This window comes from Vigna unguiculata, chromosome 9, assembly GCF_004118075.2.
Source record: "Vigna unguiculata cultivar IT97K-499-35 chromosome 9, ASM411807v1, whole genome shotgun sequence".
In the NCBI taxonomy this organism is placed as follows: Eukaryota; Viridiplantae; Streptophyta; class Magnoliopsida; order Fabales; family Fabaceae; genus Vigna; species Vigna unguiculata.
This window is the reverse complement of record NC_040287.1, coordinates 12,916,553-12,928,638: the sequence shown is the minus strand read 5'-3', so window position 1 is coordinate 12,928,638 and position 12,086 is coordinate 12,916,553. Positions and strand designations below refer to the sequence as shown.

At 37.1% G+C, this 12,086-nt stretch overlaps 1 protein-coding gene across 1 annotated transcript; it reads right to left on the bottom strand.

Annotated features, from left to right (window-relative positions):
• Positions 1-11,225: 11,225 nt before the first annotated feature.
• Positions 11,226-12,086, bottom strand: LOC114163464. Its single transcript, XM_028047774.1, has one exon. The coding sequence runs from the start codon at positions 12,084-12,086 to the stop codon at positions 11,226-11,228; it is 861 nt and encodes a 286-aa protein (XP_027903575.1).

The window sequence follows — 12,086 nt, the reverse complement described above, 5'->3', positions numbered from 1 at the left end:
TTATAAAACTATTTGAAAATGATTTGGAAAACCTTTTAATCTTTGGGAAGTGAACCTGACAAGGACTTGCCTTGCTCCTACGTATCTCCATTCACAATGGAGAATCAAGGATCACATAGTTCTTGATAAAACTTGATTAGAATATTTAATTCTTAAAATTGTCTTTTGATATTTTTGAAAATAAATGTCATGTGACGCGTTCGGTCGATTAGACACCAAAATATTTCTATGATTTTTTTATACTTTTGAAAAGTAATGTCGTGCGACGCGAGCGGTCGATTAGACACCAAAATCATTTTAATAATTTTGTATTTTAAAAAGGAGTGTCATGCGACGCGGACAGTCGATTAAACACCAAAATTATTTTTATAATTTTTGTATTTTAAAAAGAAGTGTCGTGCGACGCGGACGGTCGATTAAACACCAAAATTAATTTTATAATTTTTGTATTTTAAAAAGAAGTGTCGTGCGACGCGAACAGTCGATTAAACATCAAAATTAATTTTATAATTTTTGTATTTAAAAAGAAGTGTCGTGCTACGCAAACGGTCGATTAGACACTAAAAGATAAAATAAAGAAAATAATTTTAAATTTTATTTATTCTTATTTTTATCATTTATGAAAATTATTTTAATTTTTATTTCAATTTAAAATATTTATTATTATTTTTGAAAATGATATGATTGAAATGTGATATTTAATTAAAAAAATGTAAAATTGGAAATAGAAAATGGGAATGTATAAGTGAGTATGTGGGTGCAATGAGAAAAATTACTCACATGAAAATAGGATGCACATAGAGAAACGTGTGGTGCATAAAGGAAACGCATCATAGTCTAAAAAAAGAAATTAAAGGAGTGAGGGTGTGTGCTTAGTGAAAATGTGGGTACATAAGGTAAAATAAAACTTAATATAAAGGGGTGTGGGGTTATTACATTTGGGAGTGTACAAAGTAAATAAATAAACAAAAAGCCCGATTAATTGTTTTTTCAAAAATTGAAATTGAAATTCCATTAAAAATGTATTTTCTTTAAAGTTGTTGGTAGAAAATTGATATTTATAGTACAAGGTTCCTCCTACAAAGTTATATTATAGTAATCATATCCATGCATCATAAACTAGAGTTAATACAATAGACTAAGCAAAAAGGTAGGATGAATTAAGACTAGTTGAAAACATCTTTATGTATGTAGGAAACCTTTTATATATTAAGAAATAAAACCTTTTAAATCCTTTTATTGGTGAACATGTTTTCTAAGAGTTATACCATTAACAAGTTTAGGATATTGTATCTAGTGATTTTACCATAGAGATAAAGAAGAGAATAAGATAATTGTTAGTTTTGAAATGGTTGAAATGTCAAGAAGGGGGATTGAATTGGCTAGTTAAAAATTTAGGCTATCTTTAAAAGCTAAAAATCACCTTTAATTGAATATTTAGATCACCAAGTTAGGATGCAAAAGCTACTCGACTGTATACTTTCAATCGGTCAAAAATAGAGTTAATTGATTGATTTTACTAAACATATTCTGTTTTGGAATAATCAACCGATTGAAACAGAAAAACAGTTGAGTAAAATACTAGGAAAAATGCAGAAATGCAGATTCGTGTTTTAAACCAGGAACAGTGCATAAGAATGATCAAGATAGGTTCTAATTAATTATGCAAACATGCTCAATGCTACAAATGTCATGAAAACATGCAGGATACACGAAAATGATGATTAAAGCTCAAGTTCTTTAAACTTTAAATGATTATGCAAGAGAGAAGGGTTAGAGAAAAGATTGAATCACAAGATTTTTATACTAGTTCACTCAAACCTGAACTACATCCAGTTTGTCAAGGCAACCTGAGCTTGAGTTTGCGCTATTTCAAAAGATTTATAAAGTATCCACCCTTACACTTTCAAAATATGCAAAAACAACAAACAAGACTCTTGAATCACACAAGAATCACACCAACAAAGCAAGAACCCTCTTGGAGACTTGGAAAACCACCAGGCACACACACAAAGCTTGAGAAAGATCAAACCTCAGTGGTAGCACAACCTAGCCTACCACAAACCACTTTCTCCAAGCTTCAAACACAAGCCAAAAGCTCCAAGAATTGATCCAAGATCAATCTTCAACTTTGTAGTCTGAATGATCATGAAAGAGAGAGTTTCCACAAGTTGCCAAAATAATTGTGTGCTAAAAAATGATCAGAATACCTTTCTTTCGAAAATCACAACTCTTATAGTCAAACTGTTACGAAATTCAACAAGTTGATTTCCAAATCAATCTGTTGATTTCACTTGACTTAAGTGAAATCAGTCGATTAAAAACCATTCAACAGATTAAAAGAGATATTTTAACCTGTTGAAAAACCATTCAACAAATTAAAAGACACACCAAAGACCAAATACATCAAATTAATGCTACAAGGTCTACAATATGAAGTACAAACTTCAAATACACTTTCTTAATGATGTAACCATGTGGAAAGCACACATTCCAACCTTAATCACCATGAATACCATCAAATCTCCTTATCTTCATCAATGTAGGCTTCATTCCAATGATAATGACTTCAAGGTAGTTCAAAAGGGTTTCATCAAATATTCAAGAGGCATACCACCTTGGCTTCACATGTCAACAATAATTATATCTTAGAGTTTGTCTAGGTAAGCTAATTTTCGAGGACGAAAATTCTTCTAGTGAGGGAGAATGTGAGGACCCAACAAAAAAAGCATAAGTATATATACATATATGTTAAAACTAATAACTAAGGGTATGTTAGTCTTTTTAAAAAGGAAATTGAGTTAGGGGCAAAGTGATTTATCCCTCACAACACAAAACATGTTCTTCACCTTCAATCCATCCCCTTCATATGTCTTATCTTCTCTTCTTCTAAAAATTTCAAATTTTTTTGTCATCTATAAATTTTAGAAACAATAAAAGTAATCTTTGTGACAAGTCATTTGATCTACTATGAACGATTAACATAAGGTGAGTGAAATCTTTCTTTGGGGTTGCTTTTAGTTTTTATAATGCATGCAACATTCTAGGGTTGCATGTGCTTTCTTACTTGTAATCTAGATAAAATTTCATCTAGTGTTGACCATAGAGTCATAAAATTTATTATTTTAAGGTTTAATTGTGTATAGGGCAAATTTTTGGAGAAATTTGCGATGCCCAACACAAAATTTTAGTGAATACCCCCATTTAGGTAAGGGGAGCTAAATTGTTTTCAAAATTTAAAGTCATATTGTTGTTTAAATATTTGGGTATGAATATTTTATTTGCATGTTGACTTAAATATGAGAAAGATAATAAATTATTCTGAAGAGTATTCTAGTTCAAAATGTGAAGTTAATTAAGACTTTTAATTTTGTGAAATTGTGGATTTTCTAAGTATTACAGTGGTTTAGGGTTTTTTTAGTGAAAATATATGATTTGAAACATGTTGGATTAATGAGTTATTTGGAAACATGATTGAAGTTTTAATTCTTTATGCTTGTAAGAATAGAAAAGGATAATGAAATTTGATGTCATAATAACGAATATGGCACATTGGGTTGCTTATTAGAATGGTGTATGTCTGTAAATGTTGTAAATTGAGGATAAGAATGAGAGAAATGTGAAGTGTTGAGAAAGTCCTAATTTTCAGAAAAAACTTATGTGTGTATGTTAAGACTTTGGCAAGTGTACCAAGTCGCGCAAGTAGTAACCGGTAAAACTGGGATATCGTTTCCCAAGAGACTCGTGTATACTACATAATTGTGTAATTAGTGGTTAGGTCAAAAACCATTTGTCCCTTGACCATGGGAGAAAAATTTGTATTTGTAGAATAATCAGTTACAAATATTGGATTTTGTAGATACATAACAAAATAAAATTATCTTTTTCCCTAAAATATCTCCCAAAATAATAACTAAAACCTCCCCCCTGAAAACCACTCAATATATTTAAAAAATAACCTCCTAAATATTCTAAAAATCAAATCCCCCAAATATCGGACACTAATTATCTTTCAATTTTCTACAAACGCCTCAGACTCGCATCGATCTCCTCATGTATTCGTCATCTCGCCTTTATACCGAACCCCTTTAACCATCACCTCGTCCCATGACTAAAGTTACTTTCTCGATGCCTCGGCATAATGACGAAATGCTATTCCCAGACAGATACATAGCTCTCCAACTTATGCATTTCCTCTTCTCAAGAACGAGGAAAGTAGGAGTTGTCTTTTCAGTAACTGTCCCTCACCACTTTCCATGAAACCATAATTACCTTTCAGACATTTGCGGCCACGTGTAATCCATCAAACAATCTTTTTTTTTTTAAATTTCAATCAGCATAACTCCCTTCCCTCTTGACCTTCTCAAATGCACAACCCTAAATAACCACTCAACTTCTCACTTTCCATGCTTCTTCTGCCTCCTCCATTTTTTCTCGTCTGTTGCTTCCTTCCTCCAGGTATTCTTCTTCTTTCCCTTTTTTCGATCACATCCTTCGATTTTCCCATTTTTATGCTTATCCCAATGTCCCCAATGACTGCCTCTTATGCATTGTCTTTGTTTCTGCACTCTGTTTAGCATTGCGATTGCCATTTCCTCTTCCCCTGATTATCCTTAATTTATTCTGTTTAAATCCCTCCTACCACATTGCAACTGGCCACTATGAGTATCTACTATAACTCCCTCTACTCTTGGGCTCCTCTTGCTTTACGAAAGGAAACCTCGTCTATGACCACCTTAACTAGGATCAGAGCCTTTAGACGCCATCAAACTTTGTGTAAAAGCAATGAGACTGATGTAGCCGTTACTACTTGTGATAGTGATAAACCTATTTGTAGAGACGGTACCTTATTCCCTGTCCCCCCTCAGAAGTTCACCTATATGTATGTTACTTTATTCACAAAATTAGGTTTAAGGCTCCCTTTTAATACCTTTGAAAAAGAACTCCTTACCATTTTAAAAGTTTCCCCATGTCAATTACACCCTAATAGCTGGGCCTTCATACATGCCTTCCAAATCTTATGCACCCACTTCGGCATCACTCCGTCAACCAATATGTTTCTTTACCTTTTCGAATTAAGAGCCCCACATAAACAACTGTGGGCATCCCTTAGTGGAGTCAGTGGCCGAGGTCTATTGACTTTATACAACTCGTCCTACAAAGGCTTTAAAGGTATTTTCATAAAAATAGTAGCCCTTGAACACAACCCTTCCCTCTTAGAAGGATTCCCCTTATATCAGTGTTAGTTTACTAACCTACAAATTCCCCGACAATTAGAAGACCTGGACCCTTCCGAGAAAAAAGACTGCTTGATGCTGGAACAAATGGATGTTATTTTTGATACTCGAAAATTATTAGAGCTGGAATTCCGAGTGGTGGATCTAAAATTCCACATCGGTACTTACTTTTACTATTATCTTCTTTATTACTCTGTATTTGTTATTCCTCTTTATTTATCCAAATTATCGTCTTTTGCAGAAAGCCTAATGGCAATGTCTCAAAAGGATATGCTAAAACGAGCTCGACAACTTATAAAACAAAAAACTACAATAGTTGGTGCTAGCCCCTCTGCACCTCCTCCTCGTGCCGATCTCCATGAAAAAATATCGGAGCCCAATCCCGAGCCCCTTACTAGAAAATTCAAACCTCGAGGTAAGAAGATAATTGAAGCCACCTCGTAACACTCAACTTCCCAGGTTCAACTTGCCCCTCAGCAAACAGTGGATGATACTGAAATAAGTTTCTGGCATCCACAATTCCACCATTCCCAGCACGGCCGCAAACACAACTTTCTCCGCCATGATGCCAACCTCTTAAAGACTCAAGACCTCAAGACTCTTCACGAAAGTATTCTAGCAAATCTCCATAAAGTTGAAGTGTCCAGCTTTATGCTGATGGACCAGTTCACCAACCTGTCTGCTCAGAAGACCCCAGACCTAGAACAGAAAGAGCAATCTTTGGTCTTTTCTCAGACCGAAAACTCTCGCCTAATTGCCGAAGTCGCCGAGCTAGCAACTCCGGTAAAGAAGAAAGATGAACTACTATCGGACTTAAACGACCAACTGACAAAACTGGAAACCGAGAAACAAGCCTGGATCCTTAAAGAGAAATATCTCCTTAAAAGCTCAGAACTTCTTAAAGACCAAATCAGTTCTTCATTAAATATGGATTTCAACTCGCACTTGATCAAGTTCGTATTCTCTGCCCCGATGCAGATTTATCCCAAGCAGACATCTCCAAATTCGTTGTCGACGGGCAGCTTGTTGAAACCAACGACTAGAATCTTTTTAATTTTTTAGGTCCCTTTTTGTAGTCTGGCATTCTGTTTTGTACTATCTATTGTGCCTCACTTTTAACATTTTACTATTTCCTATCTTATCATTTATGTTAACATTTTCCCTATGCTAAGAATACTTTCAAAGTTTTTATAAAATTCTAATGTTTCCTACTATTAGTATTTCTTGTTCGCCAAGCTCTCAGTTTTAAACACCACCTACCCTTCCTACCTCGGTTTTTCACCGAGCTCTCAATTTTTTAATGTTTAATTAACACCAATTAGCTTTCCTACCACAGTTTTTCACCGAGCTCTCAGTTTTGTAATGTTTAACTAACACCACCCAACTTTCCTACCTCGGTTTTTTCACCGAGTTCTCAGTTTTGTAATGTTTAATTAACACCAACTAGCTTTCCTACCTCGGTTTTTCACCGAGCTCTCAGTTTTGTAATGTAATTAACACCGCCTAGCTTTCCTACCTCAGTTTTTCACCGAGCTCTCAGTTTTTCTAATGTTTAATTAACACCAACTAGCTTTCCTACCCACACCACCTAACTTTCGTACCTCGGTTTTTCATCGAGCTCTCAGTTTTTTTTAATGTTTAATTAACTTGGCTTGGAATAGAACTCAAAGGCTATTTTATACATCAAGCAACTCGGCTTGGAATAGAACACAAAGACTCTTTTATACATCAAGCAACTCGGCTTGGAATAGAACACGAAGGCTCTTTTTATACATCAAGCACCTCGACTTGGAATAGAACTCAAAGGCTCTTTTATACATCAAGCAACTCGACTTGGAATAGAACACAAAGGCTCTTTTATACATCAAGCAACTCGGCTTGGGATAGAACACGAAGGCTCTATTTATACATCAACCTCCTTGGCTTAGAATAGAACTCAAAGGCTCTTTTATACATCAAGCAGCTTGGAATAGAACACAAAGGATCTTTTTATACATCAAGCAACTTGGTTCGGAATAGAACACGAAGGCTCTTTTATACATCAAGCAACTCGGCTTGGAATAGAACACGAAGGCTCTTTTTATACATCAAGCTCCTCGGCTTGGAATAGAACACGAAGGCTCTTTTATACATCAAGCAACTCGGCTTGGAATAGAACACGAAGGCTCTTTTATACATCAAGCAACTCGGCTTGGAATAGAACACGAAGGCTCTTTTTATACATCAAGCAACTCGGCTTGGAATAGAACACAAAGGCTCTTTTATACATCAAGCAACTCGGCTTGGAATAGAACACAAAGGCTCTTTTATACATCAAGCAACTCGGCTTGGAATAGAACACGAAGGCTCTTTTTATACATCAAGCAACTCAGCTAAAATATAAAAATAATTTACAAAACAAGGTTATCTTCCTAACTAAAATAAAAACGTAAATTCGCTACATTCCATGTTCGTGGTATCTCCTTACCATCTAATGTTTCCAATTTGTAAGCTCCTTCTCCTAGCACCTCCGTAATGCGATAAGGACCTCTCCATTTTGGTGCCAATTTGCTATCTATCTGAATTAATTGGGCCTTTCTTAATACTAAATCTTCTGTCTGGAATCTTCTAGGTATCACCTTAGTCTTGTACCTTCTTTCTAATCTCCTTTTTATTGCCTCTCCCGAAATCCGAGCTAATTCCCTAACTTCTTCTATGACGTCAAGGTTTGCACGAAGCCCTACTTCAGAAACCTCTTCGGCGAATGACCTTACTCTTCCAGTATTTTCTACAACCTCCACAAGTATCATAGCATCAGTGCCATATACAAAACTAAAAGGAGTCTCTCAGGTAGATGACTGAGGTGTGGTATGATATGCTCATAGTACTCGGTGTATCTCATTTGGCCATTCCCCTTTGGTTGCCGCCAATCTTCGTTTAACACACCTAAGTATCACTTTATTAGCTGCCTCTACCTGACCATTCGTTTGAGGATGCTCCACAGGGGAAAAGACCTGTTTAACTCCAACTTCTTCACATAACTGCCTTACTTGTGAGCATGTAAATTGAGTCCCATTATCCGAGATAATCCGGTGCGGAACACCGAATCTACATATTATATTCTTCCAGATAAATTCCCGAACTCAACTACCAGAAATCACAGCTACAGGCTCAACTTCAATCCACTTTGTAAAGTATTCAACAACGACAATAAAAAATTTTAGTTGTCTCACTCCTTTAGGGAACAGGCCTAAAATGTCTATTCCCCAAGTGTGAAACGGCCACAATGCATTAATAGAATGCAACACCTCAGGTGGAGCATTGTTCCAGTCTGCATGCTTCTGACATGACTCACATTTCCTTACATACTCCATGCAATCATGCTTCATAGTGGTCCAGAAAAACCCCCCACACATAATTCTCAACATTAATGCTCTTCCACCGATATGACTTCCACATATGCCTCGTGGAGCTCGGTCATAATTCGAGATGCTTCCTTCATATCTACACAAATTAACAAAGGTCGAGAAAACCCATACCTAAATAAATTGCCATCAATCAATGTATATCGACTTGAGCTTTTCTTTATTCTTCTCGCCTCATCCGCATCCTCAGGCAATTGATCATCTGCAAGATAGCTTTTCAACGGTGTCATCCAAGATTCTTCGATCATCTGAACCTCCATGATTTGATACTTCTCTCGTGTATCAACTCGAGGGGATATCAACGTTTCTCTTATCACAAATTTATGTTGTCCCGGCTTTGAGCAACTAGCCAATTTTGATAACAAATCAGCTCGACAATTTTGCTATCTCGGGACATGTACAAACTCAAAGAGAACAAAATTTTTTGCAATGGTTCAGACCATCTCCAGATATTTGGCCAACTGTGGGTCACGAGCTTGAAATTCACTCGTCACTTGTCCTGCCACCAATGCAGAATCACTTTTAACCAACAGCCTAGAAACACCCATTTCCTTAGCTAAAAGCATCCCCACTATTAGAGCTTCATACTCTGAGAGTTCTATTGCCCATTTGACCAATCTACCTCATATATCCGGTTTTTGTAATATATACCTAATCGGTAAATCCGTCATTACCTTGACTTTATGATTTTGGATATAATGCCTTAAACGCCGTGTTGACACAACTATAGCTAATGCAGCCTTTTCTATAGTAGGATATCGCACCTCGGCTCCATGAAGTACATTGCTTACGAAATATACAGGCATCTGCTCCCCCCTTGATTCTTGTACTAATACCGAACTGACTGCATTTTCGGTCACCGAGATATATAACGCTAGATCACTATCTTTCTCTGGTTTGCACAATACCAGGGGTTTACTCAAATACTCTTTTAGCTTTTGAAAAACTTCCTCACACTGAACGGACCACTGAAATTTTTCATTTTTCTTTAGACATTGGAAATATGGAAATATGCCATTCTCCCAGTTAACCTCTGCACTTCTTTGACATTGCTTGGGCTCCTCATATTTATGATAGCTTCGCATTTGTCCGGATTAGCTTCTATCCCCCTCTCAGTAAGTAAGAAGCTTAAAAACTTCCCTGCCTTAACCCCAAAAATACATTTCTCAGGGTTAAGTTTGAGCTGATACTTGTTAATCGTAGCAAATAATTCCTCCAGATCTTCTTGATGCCTTCTTTCTTCTACCGAAGTGACCACCATATCATCTACGTAAGCATGCACATTTCACCCTAACATTGACACCAATATTCGGTCCATTAACCTTTGATATGTAGCTCATGCATTCTTCAATCCAAAAGGCATCACTTTGTAACAATAATTTGAAGTTTCACCCATGAATGCTGTTTTATCTTCATCTAGTGAATGCATTTTTATCCGATTATACCTTGAATAAGAATCTAGAAAACTCAACAAAGCACAGCCTGATGCACTATCCACCAATGCATCTATGTTGGGTAAAGGATAAGAATCCTTCGGACATGCGTTATTTAAGTTAGTGAAATCAACACACATCCTCCAATTCCCATTAGACTTTTTAACCATCACCACATTTGCCAGCCAAGTTGGATACTGAATTTCCCTGATGTGGGCTGCTTTCAAAAGTTTATGCACCTCCTTTGCAGCAGCCCGAACACGTTCCCCACTCAATCGTCTACGTTTCTGAGCTTTAGGTTTAGCTGAAGGATTTATATTGAGTTTATGACATAAGAAATCAGGATCTATCCCTGTCATATCAGATACACCCCAAGAAAATGAGGAAAGATTATTCCTCAATACTCGTATAAGTTGTTGTTCCTATTCCAGATCCAAATCTCCTCCTATCTTTAACTTCTTGCCATCTATGAATATCTCTTTCACCTCTCCCATAGGTTGAGGTCTTCTTTCCGAGTGCACTAATCTAGGATCTAACTCTGAATGAACGACGGTTTCTGCCGTGCTAACAGAATACGCAACCTTCCGCCTTGTCCTAAGACTGTCTTCATAACATTTGCGAGCTACTTCTTGATTTACTGATAAAGTGACTATTTTCTCATCGTCAGTAGGGAATTTCATCTTCAAGTGGACTGTAGATATCATAGCCCCCAATTTGTTGATAGAAGGCCTCCCTAAAAGTAAGTTATATGATGAAGGCGCATTGACAACTATGTACCTCACAAATATAGTTTTGGCGGCTTCCTTATCTCTAAAAGTTGTTCGCAGATCAACATACCCTTTAACTTCTACCTGATCTCCCGAGAATCCAACAAGTACCCCGTCAAAGGGTTGTAGTTGATCTATTGGTATTTGTAGCCCCACAAAGGTGTTTCAAAACATCACATCTGCCGAACTCCCTTGATCGATCAACACTCTATGAACATTCCTTCCCATCATAATAACAGATTGAACTATCAGGTCATCTTCGTGTAGCACCACTCCTTTTAGATCTTCACTCGAGAAGACAATATATGGGACTTTCTTTGACCGTTCAATTTTCGCTGTGGTCATGACACTCCTTACATATCTCTTCCTAGCCGAACTGGTTCGTCATCCTCCAGCAAAGCCTCCCACTATTGTATTGAAATCCCCCAAGATGGGTATTTCATGCAGGTCGGTCGCTGAGGGTGTCTCAGATGGTTCTGCATCGGCATCTGCCTTTACGTATTTCTTCATTAATCCTTTGTCTAGTAACGTGGATAACTGATTGGTTAAAGTATAACATGAATTGGTATCATGACCCCCAGCCTGATGAAATTTACACCAAGCATTTGGTCGGGTCCCGAGTGTCCTCCCAGTGTTACTAGGATAATGCAGATGCTTAGATATTTCTGCATCCTCCAGTATCTCCGCCAGGGTTGACCTAAGATTAGGCATTGTACGAGTTCGATGATACTCGGTTCTTTTCTGTGCTAAATAAGGAACGAACCTGCAATTTGACTGAGTCCGCGGAGGAGTTCTTTCTCTTTTGAATGGCTTAACTTCTCGTTTGTTCCTTGCATTAGTCAACATCCTCTTATCTCCCACATTTTTATGTCTCATGGCTTCTTCAGTTTCTATTTCTACTGCTGCTCTTTGTCTTATCTCCATTAGAGGCTTTGGCGGGATCCGATATAAAGATTCACTAAAAGAACTAGCCCGGAGCCCCTTCACAAAGGGTTTCACGAGTAATCCATCGTTAGGATCCACCACTCTCATGCTAACATTGGTAAAGCGATTGACAAACTGTTTTAGTGATTCTTCTGTATTTTGACGTATGTCAAACATGTCCGCCATCTCTACAGGTTTGGCCCTATTGGCTGAAAATCTTTCCAAGAAAGCACGTTTGAACTCGGCAAACGAAGTGATTATGGAACTCGGAATAGTGCTGAACCATTCGAGGGTGATCTCGGCTAGCGTGCTGACGAACAT